Source organism: Aethalodelphis obliquidens, unplaced genomic scaffold (genome assembly GCF_003676395.1).
Source record: "Aethalodelphis obliquidens isolate GAN/ISIS:26980383/991018 unplaced genomic scaffold, ASM367639v1 scaffold43, whole genome shotgun sequence".
In the NCBI taxonomy this organism is placed as follows: Eukaryota; Metazoa; Chordata; class Mammalia; order Artiodactyla; family Delphinidae; genus Aethalodelphis; species Aethalodelphis obliquidens.
The window spans coordinates 9,615,557-9,634,383 of NW_020837987.1; the positions used below are offsets into that span (position 1 = coordinate 9,615,557).

General features: G+C 57.9%; 1 protein-coding gene across 6 annotated transcripts; it reads left to right on the forward strand.

Moving 5' to 3' along the window:
• Positions 1-970: 970 nt before the first annotated feature.
• Positions 971-18,565, forward strand: LIPE (lipase E, hormone sensitive type). Of its 6 annotated transcripts, none has more exons than XM_027079642.1 (10): positions 971-1,803; positions 9,442-9,977; positions 12,172-12,262; positions 12,375-12,520; positions 12,717-12,902; positions 13,089-13,383; positions 14,173-14,400; positions 14,641-14,817; positions 17,132-17,544; positions 17,938-18,565. In XM_027079642.1, exons 1-10 carry the CDS (start codon positions 993-995, stop codon positions 18,145-18,147), a joined length of 3,093 nt encoding a protein of 1,030 aa, XP_026935443.1. In that variant the 5' UTR covers positions 971-992; the 3' UTR covers positions 18,148-18,565. The 6 variants fall into 6 exon arrangements, with proteins under 6 accessions (XP_026935443.1, XP_026935440.1, XP_026935441.1 ...); XM_027079639.1 differs by lacking the exon at positions 971-1,803 and adding an exon at positions 3,134-3,390; XM_027079640.1 differs by lacking the exon at positions 971-1,803 and adding an exon at positions 3,134-3,360.
• Positions 18,566-18,827: the final 262 nt, after the last annotated feature.

Sequence of the window (18,827 nt, forward strand, 5' to 3'; positions counted from 1 at the left end):
CTTCTGAGCTAAGAGCTAGGTGGGGCAAAGAAGTTAAAGCAATGAATCAGACATTGTCTTAGTAAAGATAATATAGATTTTTTAAAAACCTGGCACAATTTCCTAGCAGGTAAAATGCTTCCAGTATTTATGATTATCATCATCATCATCATCAATGGTCATCTGACTCTGTAACTTTCCAATCTACTACAGAATACATATATGCAGAAGCAGAGTTGAAAGCTAGAGACATGGTGTGGTCCTGAAAAGGGCTTCAAGTGAAAAAATGAGAGGGTGTCTTTTTTTTAACATGGGAGTAAAATGATCAGAACGATAATATAAGGGAATAAAATGGCAACCATTTGAAAGAATGAATAAAGAGGAAAACATTAAAACAGTGTAGATCCTGGGAATCCCCTGGCGGTCCAGTAGTTAGGACTCAGCACTCTCACTGCTGTGGCCCCAGATTCAATCCCTGGTTGGGGAACTAAGATCCCGCAAACCGCAGCAGCCAAAAAAAAAAAAAAATGTGTAGCTCCTGCCTCCCCCTCTGACCATTTCCTCAAACATCAGAAGGGGAGAAAGGAAAAGAAACACCAAGCCAGAATCTGGCTTCTGTCATCCAGGTTGAACAGAGGACTAAGTTGGGATGCTGGCCTTATGAGAAGCAGCATTTTAGCTGAGTGGTGAGTTGGGTGGGGTCCTATTTATGACACAACAGGGCAAGCCCCTCCCCTCTGATAGGAGAGTGTGCTGGGCACACAGCCTCCTCCTGTTCCCAATCCTCCTCTCAAAGCAGGAGGAACAGAGCACATCACTTGGCACAGGAGTAGGGGGCCACCTGCCAACTGCCTTAAAAAAGGAAGAGCAGGGATGCCAGGATGAAGGAGTGGAACCCAAAGGGAGGAGCCATCATGAGCAATCAGTGAGAGATCTGTGACAAAGGAGGCCTGTGGGGGCCGAGAAGGATGAAGCCTGGGAGATCAACAGCTCCCTTCAGGGAAATAACAACAATGGAGCCAGGCTCTAAGTTAGTTTCTAGGCCTGACTGGGAACCTGAGCCACACCAGACACCTATCACCCAGTCAGAGTCTGGGCCAGAAAAGACACCCACAGCTCAGCCAGTATCTAAGGCTCAGCAGGGACCCGATACCCAACAGAAGCGCACTGCACAGCAAAGACCCCTTGCCCAACAAGGAGCTGAATCCCAGCAGGAACCTCGAGCACAGCAAAAATCTGCTTTGCAGCAGGAATTTCTTGCCCCACAGGAGCCTGCACCACAGCAGTCACCTCCCATCCAAAGGGTGCCCTTCAGGAAACAGGAAGCTGCCTCACAGCACAGACCTGGGCTGGGAAAAGATTCTAGAACTCAACAGGAGCCGGAATTGAGAGAGGGAGCTGGAGCCCAGGTAGGACCTGGACCCCAAAATGGATCACCTGCCCAGACGGAACTGATGTCCCAAGAGAGACGGAGACAGTCAGACCCTACAGCTCAGCACGCAGCTCCAGCCCAGGGAGCCAAATCCCAAGAGGGATCTTTGGCTGAGTGGCAATTTCTGTCAAAACCAAACGAACCATCCATGCAGCAACCGGCCTCAGAACATAAGACATTTCCTGAACGGGTAGTAGATTCTGGTGCAGATTCGGATTTAGGGTTTACGTTAGAGACCAACTCGCCAGCCCAGAGGGGTGGAACAGTGGCCCAGGGAATGAAGCCGGTCTTCAAGGGGAAACCTGGTTATGAAGTGATGTCGGGATTTGGTGGGACGTCATTACCCAGTAAGAAAACCAGCAGCCAGAACCCCAAACACTACCGGAACCCAGGTAAGTTGAGCTTGGAGGAAGGGGGCCTCCCAGGGATGGTCATTCATTTGCTCAGGAAGAACTTAGGCCTGCCAGAATGTCAGGTGAGCTCAGGTGACCCCGCAACAGTCCTGCAGACACAGATCAACAGCCCCATTTGACGGAGGAGGAAGCTGAGCCCTAGAGAAGAGAGGGATCCTGCAGGAGGCTGGGCAGTTAGGGGCTGGCCAAGCCAGGACCCCCAGCGAGCCTCTGACTCCTTCCCCTGCTCCAGGCTGCCTCCCGGCGGGGATCTGGGGGAAATCAAACAGAAACTAAAGAAGGCCCTGGGCGAGGGGCCCGTACTCATCCCTTGGGCCCCCAACTCTGAGCACCGCTCTGGGGCGGGCACCAAGTGGGCCACCGCGGCACCCTGCTGAACGTGGACCCTTACCTTCGGCGAGTGTCCACGCAGGCCAGGCCGAAAACCGGGCAGGAGCGACCCTTGAGCTCTCTGGGCTGTCCAGTGGGCAGGAGGACACTTGTCCCCAGGGAGTCCCAGTCCCGCCGGGCCCATGGCCTCGTGGGTTGTGATCTCAGGAAGGGGGCGCCTGGGAGGGGCGCTGGGGCTCCGCCCAAGTCCCAGGCAAGGTCGGCGCTGACGGGAGGGAGAGCTGGGGGAGCGGTGTGGGCGGGTCGTGGGCACAAGACTCCACTGGCGGCAGCATCCCTGCGCCTCCTCCAAAGCCGGCCATGGTGCCCCCGGGGAGCAGACTCGGGCCCTGAGCTCCTTCTCTGCGCTCAGAAGCCCTGCCCTGCACAAGGTGGGGCGCAAGTTCTCTCCGGGGAACGTGGGGAGACTCGGTGAGATAGCCAGAGGGGGGGAAACAAGGCGGCCGCACTCCGGAAGCTGAGGGCGCTGTGAGGACGGTTAGTCCGAAGGCTGGTAATGGGGGTCTCAGCCCAGAGGCCTGTGTCCCCCGGAAGGGCTGGGCCGCCTCTCTCAGGACTGAGAAGAGGGTCATCCGGGTCTCTCAGTGCCACGGCTGCTCGTGTGCTTTGGGAGGGCGGGGAGGAGGGGCGCGATGGTGCTTCTGGTGCTAAACAGCGGTCTCCCTGGGCCTCCCGAACCCAGTCTCAAGGGACGCCTTCACCACAGCGCCGCCACAGCCAAAGCCGCCTCTCCGGGACCCTCAGAAAGACAGCTGAGTGTGTGCGCACGCGCGAGCCTCGAGCCTCCTCTGTTTCCCGCCTTTTCTCAGGTTCGCGCAGCTCCCGCGGCCGCCTCTCCTCCCTGCGGGCGAGTGCACGGCTTGGAGCTAGTGCGCAGGCGCCGAGCACCCTACAGCCCCTCCCTTCCATTCTCGCGGGGAGGGACAGGGCAGAGAGGAGAACCCCAAGAAACGGAGCAATAGGAGAACTAGGAGACTGAGGGCAGGGGGAAAGGCGGGGCTTCCTCCTCCAAAGGCTCCCTGGCAGAGCCACGCCTCCTGCACTGCAGCCCGGCCTCGGCTTTGAATTGCCCGAGGACCTGGCCCGCTCCCCGACCCAAGGCGGAAGATAAGTGGCACCCGGCTCACCTCTCGGCGGGCCGACCCGGTGCGTTCTAGACGATCCCTGCGTGGGAAGGTGAGTGGGAAGACAAGGATGACAGCCAACACGTGACAACATCGGGGCTTCCTTGCTGGGGTGACCCCCGTGGGACTCCCCACTAGTTCTGACCCAATACGCTTTTAGCCGCCTCCAAGGCTGCATTTTTGTTGGTCGCGGGCCCTTTAAGCCTGCGGCGGGGGGCGGGACCGGACTGTGGAGGGCGGCCCTCCTTGCTTAGAGGGCGGGACCCAGAGAGAAGCAAGTCCGAGATTGGGTGGTGTGGGGGCCCGACGGTGGTACGTAGCGAGGATTGGTCCTCGGGGCGGTGACTGGCGGGTGGAATTGGCCCAGGCTGGTGGAATTGGCCCAGGCGGGTAGAATTGGCCCCGGGGCCCGGGCCGCAGAAAATTGATGGAGTCGGCCAGGGAAGTGAGTTTCCCTGTGGCCGCTGGGGCTCCGGGCTCGAACAAGGTTCAAGAGGGGTCCAAAAGTCAAAGGCGCGGGCGGTGGCGAAAAGGCAAAGCCAAAGGTGAGTGGGAGGAGGCCGGCGGGAGCCGGAAGGAACTTTAGACATCCTGTGGGAAACTGGGGACCGAGTGGACTGACCTCCTGCCACAAGAAGTGGGGGGGCCCGTGGACTGGCTCATTGCTGCCCTGCGGGGCGGGGATGCGGGGATAATCCACTGTGAGAAGCGGGTGATGTGAGAGGGAAATATCACCTCCAGCATAAAAACTCTCCGACGCCCCAGTACCATCTTGGGAGTAGAGTCCAGAATGTTAGTGTCCCGAACCAGGGTTCCTGCTCTAGCTCCGTACACGCTGTGTGACCGTGGCAGTTCTTGCCTTGTGATTTCAACGTGGGAGATGGTTCAAACGCCGATTTTCAGGTCTCTGACCCTCTTGAGACGGTAATGGAGAAGAGATTTAGAAGCTGTGGTCCAAAGAGGAAGTTTAGGGGTGAGTCGGGTAGGAGGAAGGGGTGCCCTATAGTGGGGAATGCCCGGAGGAGGGGTGCAGTACAACTCCAAACAGCCCTGTCCCACCATCCTTCATTCAGTCCACTCATCCATTTGTTGTCAGTCCACCTGCTTCAGCCTGGCTGCCCTAGGACCTAAATTCCCGACTCCTACTCCTAGGACTAAGGAGCCCTGGGTTCGCTTTGGACAGACTAAATTTCACTTGGGAGAAGGAAGTGCTGTCACCTGGGTTCCCTAGGGGGTCACATTATTTACAGATCTCAGCGGGCTGGAGAAACACTGACAGACCAACAGAGATGCTACAAGCCTCAGGCAGAGGCACACATGAAGTCCTTGCTGGATTAGAAGTATGTGTCAATCCCAGTGAGGACCTATGGGAATTTCCTGAGCAGGAAAGAAACTGACATAGCCGCCGGGCCCAGAGACCCCCAGACTCATCATCCTCCCTGCCATAGACATCATCATTAGCCAAGCATAGAACTGGAGTTGGCTCCAGATGCACACAGGAAGGCTCAGACAGGCTCAGAGCTCAGACTGTCTTTACCCTGAGAGCAAGGGTGGAGGTGTTGAAGGGTTGGGAGTGTGTGACCAGATTTAAGTTTTAGAAAAATCCTCTGGCTGCTATGTGGAAAAGACATGGAGGGGGCAAAAACAGAGACACAGAAAGAGTTGTTACAGTCCTCTAGAGAAGGGGGCTAGTGGAGGTGGGAGAAGGGCCAGGTTCCAGTGCTTTCTAGGGGAGGCAGGGGGAACAGGACTTCATGATGGATTGGATGGGACTGGGAGGTGGCCATGCTGATGCCCTGGGTTCGAACTGGAGCAAATAGGAAGAGATGGGTGCCACACACACACACACACACACACAAAAGATATACGTCCATACACATACAAACACATGGCCACACAATCTCACAGGCCAAGAGAAATAGAGACACAGAAACCCTCACAGGCTGAGCAACACAGATAGGCCGTGACACATGCATACAAATGTGCTTGCAGACATACTGAGAAAAGAAAACACACAGGCTAAGAAAAAATGTGGACACACTCACCCACAAACACAGACCGGGACCAATGCTAGGCATGACAGGAACCTACATATGTATGTACCTCCATGGAACCTCAAAGACATACTCACACCTGCCCACCCAGAAAGCACAGAGCTGAGACATGACAGAAGGAGCAACACGGATACACACAGAAACACAGCAGAGAAGCTGTGGCATCCTTGCTGGCTCGGTGACCCTGGGCAGTATGTCACCTCTCTGCATCTCAGTTTTCTCATCTGCCAAAATGGGTCATGATGGTTCCTACCTCACGGGTTGTGGAAAGGATGAAACGAGTTACCTCACCTAAAGCACAGGAAGAGAGCAGTGCCTGGCACACAGCTGTCTTAGAGCAGTGTCTGCTCTTCCATGCAGACACAGTCAGGGATCGAGCCACAGTCACTTACCCCTGGCCTGCATCTGCCCCCAGGCCTCTCCCCCTTCAGAAGGCCTTGCCCCTCCCAGGCCTCATACCTGGCCCTTCCTCGATCTTCCCCCCACTTACTTCCCTACCACCCTTTTCTCTTCCTGCTCAGTCCCCAGGGATCAAAATCCAGGCCGGGTCCAGTTGTCCTGTGACCATTTAGGGCAAAGGGCTAGTGCCCAGGCAGCAGGACCCTCACCCTTCCCTCTGCCCCAGTCCTCACCCAAGGCCCTGATGGCCTGCCCCTGCCCCAGTGCTCTCTGCCTCAGATTCTTGGCAAACCTCTATCAAACTCAGCATCCCACCCTCCCTGTTCCATCCGGCCCAGCCCCCAGGGAGCCGCCTGGAACAAGGCAAAGGGCAGCGCCTGGGATCCAGCCTCTTCCTCACTGCTTTGTGCAGGTTACTTCTTCTGTCCAGGTCTCCTGTGCCCTCATGTTCGATAAGGAGCCCTACCCCACAGACAGGAAGTAAATGACAGCTGCTTTATAAAATGGGAAACCGCAGCCATGCAATAAATACCACGCTAGCCCTGTGCCGGGCATGCGCAAGGGCTGGGGGTACGGCAGTGAACAAAACAAAGTCCCTGCCCACAGGGAGCCTGTAATCTATTGTCAGACACAGAAAGCAAACAGCACAAGCAGTAAATTGTACAGTATGTTAGATGGAAAACTGACCCGATACACATCTCAGTGAGGCTGAGTGAGAACCACAAAGCAAACCACGAGCAGAAATGCCGCCGTGGGGTCCTGCTTACCAAGATCATTTCCGGCCCTCAGCGGGCAGGATGGCCAAGCGCAGTTTCCGGATGAGGAGACCAAGCTCATCTAGGATCACCTGGCCAGTGGCTTAGGCCAGTGTTCTGTTGTCACAGCCACCAAGCTCAGAGCTGCCTCCAGAGGCCTCTGTCTGTCCATCCGTTTGTGCGTCCTGGGGAGGGGTGGGCCCGTCCCAAACTCCCATCCAGGCCCTCCTGCCCCCACTCTTACTCTTCCCTTTCCTTCCTTCTTCAAATATTTGCTGAGCACCTGCTACGTGCTAGGCCCCATGATGGCCCCTGGGGCCATCCCATGCCCCCATGGGCATGATATCCCAGGCAGAGTGACCGGAGGAGTCACCTACAGCCAAGCACATGACACCGAGGCCTCTCATTTGCACAGGCCTCTTCCAAGGGCCTGTACCTAATATCATACTTGTGGTTTTCTATTCTTTTTCCTAAAGAGCCCCACCTCCACTTGTAAAAGTGTCAGAGCTCCATGAAGCCTGGTTTTGCCCCTGGGGGACACAAACAACACACATGGAAACAAATAAATGGAAAACTGCAAATATGTAAAATTCTAGGAAGAACAACTTAAAGATGATGGCAGAAAGCAGTGGTAGGGGGTGCATCTTAGATGGGGGGAGCCCTCCTGGAGGAGGTGAGAAGCTGAGTCCTGAGGGTGAGAAAGAGCTGGCCAGGCGAGGAGCACGTGGCATAACGGAGGTGAAGTGCGTCTGAGCTTCAGTTTCCCGTGTGTGAGGTGGGAATGACAGTCACAGCAGGATGGGCTGGAAGGGTAAGTGGCAGGTACAGGGTGCCCAGTGTGGGAACACCACGCAGCAGGACCTGCGGCTTGGGCCCCCTGGCTGAGCTTGGCACTGCCCTTAATCGGCTATTGTCCTCCTGGGAGGGACAGGCAAGGTTGGCTGCCCTCTCTTTCCCCACCAGCTGGGGCCAGCTGTGCCACGGCCAGTCTGGGGGCAGGAGCTGCGATCAATCATGGTGCTTCTGCTCCCTGAATCCACCCTGGGGAGAAGGAGGGCAGCCAGGCTGGGTGAGAGGGCACACTTTGTTCAGGAACAGGGTGAGACTTCTGGGTCTAAGGGAGGAGGGGACAGGGGACCTGCACGCCTCAGTTTCTAACTGTTGAGGGGACTAGGGGTCTGGACTCCTGGGACTGAGGGAGGAGGTTCTTGGTGGCCCAAATTCCAGGGTTCAAAGCCAGAGGAGGCTGGGCAATGACTGGGAGTTGGGCCCCAGGCTCTGTTTACAGCACTGGGTTCTCACTGTCCTTTCTGGGTGGGAGGTGGAGCTGGTGGCCACACCCTGGGCAGGCTGGGCCCCTCCCCGGGATTATCACCCCAGGCTGCAACTGGCACAAGCAGCAGTCAGCAGCAGTCCCAGCCCTGGGGAGCTCTGAAGAGGCCTGGGAGGGGTGAGTTCACTGCCAGCTGACAGACAGGAGTGGCCGCTGCCAAACCCCAGGGCCTAGAGGCGAAAAGAGACACCTTTTTCTGGGGGATCGGGGGACCCTCAACCTGGGAGTCAGGCAAGGTGCTGGATGGGCTTCAGGAGGGAAGAGTATCTGAAGCAGAGGGCAGCATCCCCACCGAGGGGCGCAAGAACAGCTTGTCCAGGACCTGGGTGACAGGACGGGGATGCCGACGGGAAGATTAACCGGGGACCCTGAAGTGTGGGGAGTCAGGCCTAGTCCAGGGAAAGTTTTTGAGAGCCAGAGCTAGAGGCCCAGTCTCCAGAGCCCTGGGATGGAGACCAGCAAAAGTAACGGCTCTGGCCCCAGAGGTTTGGGTCTGACTTCTGCTCTGCCGCTTTCAAGGAAACTTTCATCTCCTTACTTAATACCTCTGAGCCTCAAGTTTCCTCTCTTGTAAGACGGAAATGCTCCTAATAACAGTTGAAACATGAACCGAGGCGGTGTGGGCCTCAGAGGGTTAGTGAGAACCTAAAGGAGCAAACAGAGAAAGCTGTTAGCACAGAGTCTGACTCAGAGTGAGTTCAAGGTTAATGGCAGGGATGAATGCCATCCTAGGCAGGGAGCAGGGCTGGCCCGTGCAAGCTAAGCCAGGCCTGAAGGCCAGGGACCCAGCTGGGGGAGGAGTGGAACCAAGGTTTGGGGACCCCCAGAGAAGACTGGAGGGGATTCCACAGCCAGACTGGAGGGACCAGGAGCGGGCAGGAGTGACCCCTCAGTTGTAGAAATATGAACTCCTGGGTTCAGGAAGAGAATTGGGCTTGGGTCCAGGGTCCTGGGACACCGCCAGGTGGGTGGGAATCGGTGGGTTGAGGGCTGAACTCTCCCAAATATTGCAGAAGGCAAGGGCCTGTGGGCGACCCCTGGGACCTGAGAAGGAGGTAGGATGGGGGCTTGAACTCCTGGTCCTGAGAGAGGGGACCAACGGGGGGTCCAGACTGCTCAGAACCTAGAGGGAGTCCTGGGTCCTGGGAGAGTAAATGGAGACAGATGCCTGAACTTGGGTCCCTAGAAGGGAGAAAGGGTTACGTAGACTCCTGGGCTGTAGGACAGATGCTGGAGCTAAGGAATCAATCAGTGTCCCAAATAAGAGAGGACAGGGACTCCTGGGCCCTGAAGAAGAGGGTTCTGGGGCCTGGACTCCTGCGTCTTAGGAAGGTGGGGACTGAGGGATCAAACTTGCCTCTTGAGCAGGGAGAGAGTGGGTACCTGGCCTCATGGGTCCCAAGGAAGGAAGAAACTGGAGCCCTAGACTCCATCCTTCGGTCTGAAGGAGGGGCTGTGGTCTGACGTGAGTCTGTGGGAGGAGGGGGTAGAGCCTGGACTCCTGGACGCCAGGCTCCAGCTGGTCCAGCCCTGCCTTAACGTGCCTCCCGACCTGCCCGCAGCCTCACGGCTCTCGCACAGAATGGACCTGCACACAGTGACACAGTTGCTGGTGACCCTGGCAGAGGACAACATGGCCTTCTTCTCCAGCCAGGGCCCTGGGGAGACAGCACGGCGGCTGTCAGGCGTCTTTGCAGGTGTTCGGGAACAGGCACTGGGGCTGGAGCCAACCCTGGGCCGCCTGCTGAGCGTGGCACACCTCTTTGACCTGGACGCAGAGACGCCGGCCAACGGGTACCGCAGCCTGGTGCACACAGCCCGCTGCTGCCTGGTGCACCTGCTGCACAAATCCCGCTACGTGGCCTCTAACCGCCGCAGCATCTTCTTCCGTACCAGCCACAACCTGGCCGAACTCGAGGCCTACCTGACCGCTCTCACCCAGCTCCGTGCTCTGGCCTACTACGCTCAGCACCTGCTGGCCACCAACCAGCCCGGGAAGCTCTTCTTCGAGGGTGATGAGAGGGTCATTGCCGACTTCCTGCATGAGTACATCACTCTGCACAAGGGCTGCTTCTACGGCCGCTGCCTGGGCTTCCAGGTGAGCCCCCTGCCCTGCCCCTCTGGGGCCATGGTGAAGGCACATGGTGGGCCCCAACCAGGCTCAGAAGCATAGTAGAGGAACCACAGTGGTCTGTGTTACTGGATTCAGCAAACAGCAGATGCAGGAAGGGGAAGCTGTCTGGGGCTCAGACAGCACTGCACGAAGGGTCTCAAACTTGTGGCCCTTTGGCCGAATCTACCGTGGAGGAAATCTTTAACTTGCATGGCCTCTTGCACCAGGATCTCCACTGCTCCCTATCGTCCTACACTCAGGAGATTCATTCACTCTTTTACGTGACCTGTCTGGCCCCTGAATTCATTGGAGACCCTCTAGGAGAGTAGCCAGTACTGTTCTCAAGGCCAGTTTGTAAGAGCACGTCCCACTTAGTCATCCCCATCCCCACTTGGATGGCCAAGGCCATCCCCACCGGAGGCCTGGCAGGCAGGGAGGAAGGGTACCAGCCCCATTTGACAGAGGTTCAAGGGGAGGGGCCCCAAGCTTCTCAACTGGACCCAGGTCAGCCTGGGCATATCGACTCACCTAAGGCACAGTAGAATCCAGATGTTGAGGTTTCAGGGAGAGCCAGGGAGCATATCCAAGTTGGTGACAGTGAGGAAGACCTGGCTGTGGCCCCTCTCCTCCCTGAACCAGGGCCCTGACCCCCAGCTGCAGGCCTTCTCCTATCCTCTGCCCACCCCAAACCACTCTCAGGGAGACACAGCTCATCTCAGAACTGACAGGGAAGCAGCTCTGAGGCCTTTGGACTCACAGGAAGAGTATTTTGGGGACTCAGAATTGGGAAGCACTTGGGGCACCAGGCTCAGAGCCAAGGCCCAACTTGCCCCCATCTGGGGTCAGTGCTGTGTCCACAGTCCCCAGCCACATCTGGGAACCCCAACAGGAGTATCTGGAGCTGTGTAACCCTGTACCCCTTCAGACCCTCTCTGGGCCTCCCCCACCCTCAGTGTAGCTGAGCTTGGCAGTCTCTCAGCCTCTTCCCACCGTACCCCACCTTTCTCTGCTTCCATGCGGGGCAGCCCGTCCTCACCAATCCAGCCTGGGCGTTCCTGGGAACTTCCCCTCGCCTAAGCTGAACCCACAAATATTGATCGGCCCAGCTGGGCCAGCCTGCTCCTCCCTGTGTCCCGGCTGTCCCTTCGAAGCTCGGGAGTGAGAACCCAGGGTCACCTGAGCCCGGCTGTGCTCTCTGGCCCACTGGGCCCCCGGCCAGGGGCAGGGCCATGCCTGACAGCTACTCTCTGAGGGCCCAGCTGTGCCATGTTGCAGGACAGCCTCCCCCTGTAAGATGGCAGCCCCAGGGGGCAGAGGCCCTCTCTGTCTAGGTCTCGTTCAGCCCCTGTTCCAGCCCAGTGCCTAGCACACAGTAGGACCCAGGCCAGTATTTGCTGAAGGAACAGAAGAACCCTGCTGGCCCCTTGCCCAGCCTCCTGTGGCTTTCTTTTTCTCTCTATTGTCTTTTCTTAGCTGCCTGGCTCCTCTCAGATGCTGGGTCTCCCCATTTGACTCTTTCTGCCTCAGGATCTCGGGCCCTGTCTCTGACCTTTCCCATTTCTGTCTCCCTGCTGCCCCTTAACTGGTCCCCACTGCCTGAGTCACCTCATCTCTGTCCTCGCTGAGTTTCAGGGATCCCTGCATCATCCTTCTCCCAGCTCACCACCCTCTATGGCTCCATCCACATCTAGAACAAATCCAAATCCTCAGGCCCCATGTGAGCCCCCTCTGCTTCTCTGATCTCAGCCCCTGCGCCTCTCCCCTGGCTCACTCTGCTCCCGCCACACCCATCATCACACCAAGCACAGGGCCACCTCAAACCCTTTGCACGTGTCCTGCCCCCTGCAGGGAACAGCCTTCCCTCACTTCATTCCCATGCCTCCTCAAGTCCCCTCCTGGAGACCCGTATGAGGAGTCAGACCCCTAATCATCACTCTGTCCCCTCCACCTACCGTCTTTTCAAACATCGATCGTTACTTCACATTATATGGCATGCCTTTATTTGAGTATTGTCTGTCTTTTCGACAACATCAGCTCCATGAAGGTGCCTAGAGCAGTGCCTGGCACGCAGCCAGAGCTCACTAAATGTTTGCTGAATGACCACATCTACCCCCCATGTCTCTGCCCCACCCCACTCCTGCCCGCTCCTGGTCCCTGACTTGGAGGCATGTCTCCACAGTTCACGCCCGCCATCCGGCCATTCCTGCAGACCATCTCCATCGGGCTGGTGTCCTTCGGGGAGCACTACAAACGCAACGAGACGGGCCTGAGTGAGTCCCTGCAGGGACCTGCCTGCAGCCTCCCCTCCACTCCTGTCCTTCCTCCGCACCGCTGCCCCAGCGAGGCTGCCAGGGGCTCCCTGACACCCCTCCTGACCCCCAGGTGTGACAGCCAGCTCCCTCTTCACCGGTGGCCGCTTTGCCATCGACCCAGAGCTGCGTGGGGCCGAGTTTGAGCGGATCGTACAGAACCTGGACGTGCACTTCTGGAAAACCTTCTGGAATATCACAGAGATCCAGGTGCTATCGGTGAGCATGGGGCACGGTGAGGGCCCCAACCTGGTGCATGATGGGGAAACTGAGGCCCAGAGACACTCCCGGGCCTCTGCAGTGTTCCAGGTCCAGGGATAGCACGGGGGGAAAAAGACTGGGGGTCGGAGGGGAGGTGTGAGGGGAACCCCTGCCAGCAGGCCCTCCCAGCGCCCCTTCTGTTCCCTCCCACCAGTCTCTAGCAAACATGACATCGGCTACCGTGAGGGTAAGCCGCCTGCTCAGCCTGCCACCCATCACCTTTGAAATGCCGCTGACTGCTGACCCCAAGGTCATGGTCACCATCTCACCCCCACTGGCCCACACAGGCCCCGGGCCTGTCCTCGTCAGGCTCATCTCCTATGACCTGCGTGAAGGACAGGTAGGGTCCCTGCCTCAGCCAGGACAGGTACAGAGCTGAGGAGCATGGAAGCACCTTCCCCAAATGTCCTCCCACCTCTCACTGCCCACACTGCCCCGACTCCTGTCTCTGAGCACACACCCTCGGTGGGGTGAGGCCCAGGAAGACCACACCAGCCTGACCCACTTCCTCGTTCCTCACCCCCAGGACAGTGAGGAGCTCAGCAGCCTGGGGAGGTCCGAGGGCCCCAGAAGCCTGGAGCTGCGGTCCCGCCCCCAACAGGCACCCCGTTCAAGGTGCCTGGTAGTGCACATCCATGGCGGCGGCTTCGTGGCCCAGACCTCCAAATCCCATGAGCCTTACCTCAAGAGCTGGGCCCAGGAGCTGGGCGCCCCCATCCTCTCCATCGACTACTCCCTGGCCCCCGAGGCCCCCTTCCCCCGGGCGCTGGAGGAGTGCTTCTACGCCTACTGCTGGGCCGTCAAGCACTGTGCCCTCCTTGGTGAGCCTGAGCCCCTCACTGCCACCAGCTCCCCGAGCCCGCCCCAGCCTCCTGCAGGGGGAACAATCCATTAGTTGCTCAGGCCTCAGTCTTGCATGCCCCACCTCCCCTTCCATCTCCTGCCACCCGGCCCTCTGCCGCCTGTTCACCCCGCCTGTCCCCCGCCCACTCTCCCAGCTCTGCCCCAGTGCTCCCACCTTCTGTCTCAACCACTTCCTCCTTCTGCCTCCTACTTCCGCCCACTCTAGCCCTGACACTCTGTCCCCCACCTCCCATGGCCTCCTCCTGTTTGTCTACCCACTGCTGTCCTGTGCTGGCAGCCACCTGGCCTCACTCCAGCCCATTCTCCCAGCTCCTCCGACCTCCCACTCCCCACAGCTTGGGAAGCACAGGATGAGGCCGTGCCTCAGGGCACAGGGCCCGTGGCCCTTGTGTGCAGTCAGCCTGAACCCTGGCTTCCATCTGCTGGCCTCGATGCCCCTCCCTCCTGAAACGTGCCCTTGGTCTCCCTTTTCCACCACCCTCCCTCCTTGCTTCTGACCTCCAGCCTCCCAAGCTTCCCAGAGCTTCCTGATCTCCAGGCCTCTCCATGTCCCAAGGCTGCCTTATCCTCTGACCACTATCCCCCAAATGGGTCCAAATCCCTGCCGTAGCTTACTAGTGTCTAAAATTGCAATTGGCTAGACCCTGGGGTTGGGCCCCCGACACCCGACCTCTGAGAGTCCAGTGCTCCTGGCCCAGAGCTCCAGTTCCTCCCTGCCAGGCTTGACCAAGCCCCCTCCAAACCAGGCTCAACAGGTGAGCGGATATGCCTCGCAGGAGACAGCGCAGGCGGGAATCTCTGCTTCACCGTGTCCCTTCGGGCAGCAGCCTATGGGGTGCGGGTGCCAGATGGCATCATGGCAGCCTACCCGGCCACAATGCTGCAGGCTACCGCCTCTCCTTCCCGCCTTCTGAGCCTCATGGACCCCCTGCTGCCCCTCAGCATGCTCTCCAAGTGTGTCAATGCCTATGCTGGTTAGTCCCACACCCACTCGACTGGGGCCCTGCGGGTGCTTGGATACCTGGGTCCTCTGGGGTCAGAGACTAGAGCCCTGTCTCGTTGGGTATGAAGGAGAGGGAATCTGAGACTCCTTGTTCCTGCTGAAGCCATCAGATATTCTGGGTCCCTGGGGGCACAGATGCCTGAGGTTCTGGGTGTTCAGACTGGGCCTAGAAAGAGAAGAGACCAACTCAGCCCCCCATGTACACTCCCAGGTGGGGAGACCGAGGACCACTGTGACTCGGACCAGAAGGCGCTGGGCATGGTGGGGCTGGTGCAGCGGGACACAGCCCTGCTCTTCCGAGACCTCCGCCTGGGTGCCTCCTCGTGGCTCAACTCCTTTCTGGAGCTGAGCGGGCAGAAGTCCCACCCGAACTCGGTGCCCATAGCAGGTGAGTGACGGCCTTTCCTCACACACCCATCCAGCGTGGCCAGGAGGGACAGCCTGGCACACCAGAAGTCCTGGGGAAGGCAAGAGGCTGTGCCCTGGGCCCTCAGGGAAGCAGCAATCGCCTTCCTGGCTCTGCCCCATATCTGTGCCAAGTCCCTACCACAAAGCCTTGATTGTCCACGACAGCCCACATCCTACAAATTCCAGGACTCTGGTCCCCCGGGTCAACTCAGAATCCCAGGAACTGTAAGATTTCACTTTCTAAACAGCCTCTCTCAGAAAGGCGCCCTGGGGAGCGACTCAGAAGACCTGCCGAGTGTCCTGATTTTCAGTCCCAAGAACCCCACCCAAATCCCTTGGGCCCTCGGTGGGAGTCCAGACCTCCTAGATTCTTTCCAGACTTTTAACAGAAGTGCTTGGGGATATACCCGCTCCAGGGGCTGGCCCTGGCATGGGGAGATCAGAAGATTGGACAGACCTCAGGAAGTGGAGGAGATTCCCAGCCCTGGGTGGGTAGGAGGACCCTCAGGCAGCCAAAAATCACTTCCATCCAGGGATCCATTTTTTCCTGGATTTTAAACCATTTCCTGGATTTTAAAGCACAACCAATTCAAATCACTTTTAATAGTATTTTCTGGGTAATAGAAATTGCATGTCCAAAAGTAGATACATTAAAAAAAAAAAAAAGATACAGTTCCCACAGAATTCCCTGGTGGTCCAGTGGTTAGGACTCTGCACTTTCACAGCCGAGGGCGCAGGTTCAATCCCTGGTTGGGGAAGTAGGATCCCGCAAGCCACGGCCAAAAAAAAAGTAGATACAGTTCCTGTTATTCAGAAAAACATTCCAATTGAATGTGCTTTATTTTAAATTCAGTTTTTAATACTAGGATATTCCAATGGTTGCAAGTAAATATAACCAAAAACAATTAAAAGAGATTTTGAATTTTAGGCACATGGACCATTGGGCATAGGCGGTTTCCTTGTAGGAGAAAAGTGACAAGAGCAAACCCTAGAGGCGCACACGCCAGTCTAGCTCCCTACTGTACCGGGTACTGGCTGGTTGCTGACTGACGTGGGCAGGTCACGGTATCTGTGAGCCTTGCTTTGCTCCTCTGTGAAATGGGTACAAGAAGAATACCTGCCTCATAAGGTTGTTGTAAGGACTGCATACACCTATTTGTGCCAAGCACCCAGCACAATACCTGGCACACAGTAGGTGCTCCTTGAAGATGCTGGTCCTCTGGTGCCCTGTGACTCTAGTCAACCGTTCTGTCCCAGTGACCCTCTGGGGCACAGGGCACCTATGCAGTTATTCTCATATCGTCTTGCGTTTTGCCTTTATGGATTTATAAAAGCACGTGGAAAAAAAACCTGAAAAATGTAAGGTCCTGGCCCTAGTGGTAAGCAGCATGAGTCTGATAAAATCAGTGGAGCTGAGGCCAAGGTGGCTATACCAGGCAGGCCTGAAGCGCACCTTTAGCATCATTTGGGCACTTGCTTGTCTGGTCATTCAAAAGGAATAGATGGGGAATTCCCTGGGGATCCAGTGGTTAAGACTCCACACTCCCAATGCAGGGGGCATGGGTTTGATCCCTGGTCTGGGAACTAAGATCCCGCATGCCACCCAGCGTGGCCGAAAACCAAAAACGAAACAAAGGGAAGAGATGAAGTGAAGAACACGAAGGAACTTGGGGGAGCATATCTACGTGGCTAAAGATGTGGGATCTCTGGGAACCTGGTATGTCCTCAAGATTCTTTTTAGCTCCCTGTGAACAGGGCCTCTTTTCAAGCCACGTGGGCCTGCTCACTACTCCACTTTGAGCCATTCATACCCTCTGTCTCAAGTGACAATACAAAGTTGACTGGGCCTCGTGCTGGGGCCAGGGAGGCAGCTGGAACAGGGCACCTGGTAATAAAACATAAATATTGATATATTATGACCTCCCAGGGGTAGCACTACCTCATCCCAAATCTTATTATCCCACTGAGTTCTCACCACTTCCTATGAGGTAAGGGCTATTTTTATCCCCTTTGTACAGAGAAGGAAACAGGTTCCCAGAAGTAAACACCCCTCTATTAGCACACAACTCCACCTCCCCCTTGGAGTTGCAGCCTGGGGCACCCTGGAGTTCCCCGCCCATCCCCAGGGAAGGAGTCTGGGGGAACACTCTAGGCCTCCACAGCCCTAGGGTGCAACTCCTCCACCGGCCACTGCTCTGCCCATGATCTTCCCGGCCAGCCAACCATACACACAGCCAACAGAGCCAGGATTATCTGTGTCCCTGGCTGGCCCCCTAACCCTGCATCTCTCGCAGAGCCAATGCGGTGCAGTGTGTCTGAAACAGCACTGGCCCAGCCTGAGAGCCCAAAGGGAACGGACTCCCTCAAGCGCCTGACGCTGCATGACCTGAGCCTAAGGGGCAGCTCTGAGACACCAGACACCCCGGAGCTGTCACTGTCAGCGGAGGCACGTGGCCACTCCACACCCTCAGCCGTCAACTTCTTACTTCGGCCTGAGGATGCATCTGAAGAATCTGAGGCCGGGGATGAGCTGAGCACCAAGGATAGAGTGTATGCTGCCTTCCCTGAGGGTTTCCACCCCAGGCGCTCCAGCCACGATGTCAAACGGGTGACCCTCTACTCGTCGCCCATCCTCAAGAATCCCTTCATGTCACCGCTGTTGGCACCTGACAGCATGCTGCAGACCCTGCCACCTGTGCACATCGTGGTGAGTGCCAGACAGGGAAGGTGGAGCTGGCAAGGAGCGGGGAGGGCGGGGCACTGGTGCACCTGGGGAAGGGAGCCCCCAGGGAAGGCAGAGGGGGGGGAATGGAGGAAGCCTGCCTAAGCCTGACTGAAGAGGAGGGAAGGCCAGGAAACGGGTAGACTAAGGGAGTCTTGTTGAGTACCTGGGGCAGGCGCTGGGCTTGGAGATTCAGGGAAGGGGCAAAGAGAGGGTGGGTCTCTGGGGGAAGGGAGAAGCTAGGCAGAGGCCAGTTAAACTCATTCTCCGACTCTCCGCCCCCCTCCCCATGTCTCCTGCCTCTATCCACCCACATGGCCACGTATTTCCCCGCGTTCATCTACCCTGCCCCTGTGCCCCACCCCCGCCGTCCCGCAGGCGTGCGCGCTGGACCCCATTCTGGACGACTCAGTCATGTTCGCGCGGCGGCTACGCAGCCTGAGCCAGCCCGTGACGCTGCGCGTGGTGGAGGACCTGCCGCACGGCTTCCTGAGCCTGGCGGCGCTGTGCCAGGAGACGCGGCAGGCCGCGGCGCTCTGTGTGGAGCGCATCCGCCTCGTCCTCAATCCGCCGGGCCCGCCGGTCTGAGCCGTGGGACGGAGCCTGGCCACGCGGGGAGAGGGGGGCTGCCGGGGGCTACACTAAAGGCCTCTCGTACCCATCCGCTCAGGGCTCCGCAGTGAATGCGCCTCGGAAAGGGCGGCGGGGACCCCTGCCACGCCTCCCGGCCCATCCGGCCCCTCCCTCGGGCCGGGCGGAAGGGGGCGGGCTGTGCCTTAAATCGAGGGTGCGGCAAGGGGGGGGCGGGGCGAGGGCCCCCGAAAGCTAACACCCTGGCCTGCGGGAGGGGGACGCCCAGAAAGCATCTCCGAGACAGCTGGACTTGCACTCCACCACTGCCTTCTGCTGCCGCGACCGCCGCAGGGGCGGAGCCTGACCCTACTTTGCAGGACGGTTTGCTTTGTTTGCTTTTTGTAAATAAAAGTATTTAATTAGTTTGCCCTCACGCAAATAGAGTGGGTGGGGGGTCGCCCACCAGGGGGCAGCATCGGAAACCGAGACACTTGGCACCGGAGAGCAGAAGGCTGGGGGCCCAAGGTCTGGGTCCTGAGGAAGGAGGGGTCTCCGGGCCTGGATTCTCTAGTGAGGAAGGACAGGACCGCTCCCTACTAACACAGACCCACCTCCCCCTCAGACCTAATTCAGGTACAGTGCCACAGGACTCTGGCTTCTCAGCTGCTCCTCTCTACAGACCCAACCCCAGCATA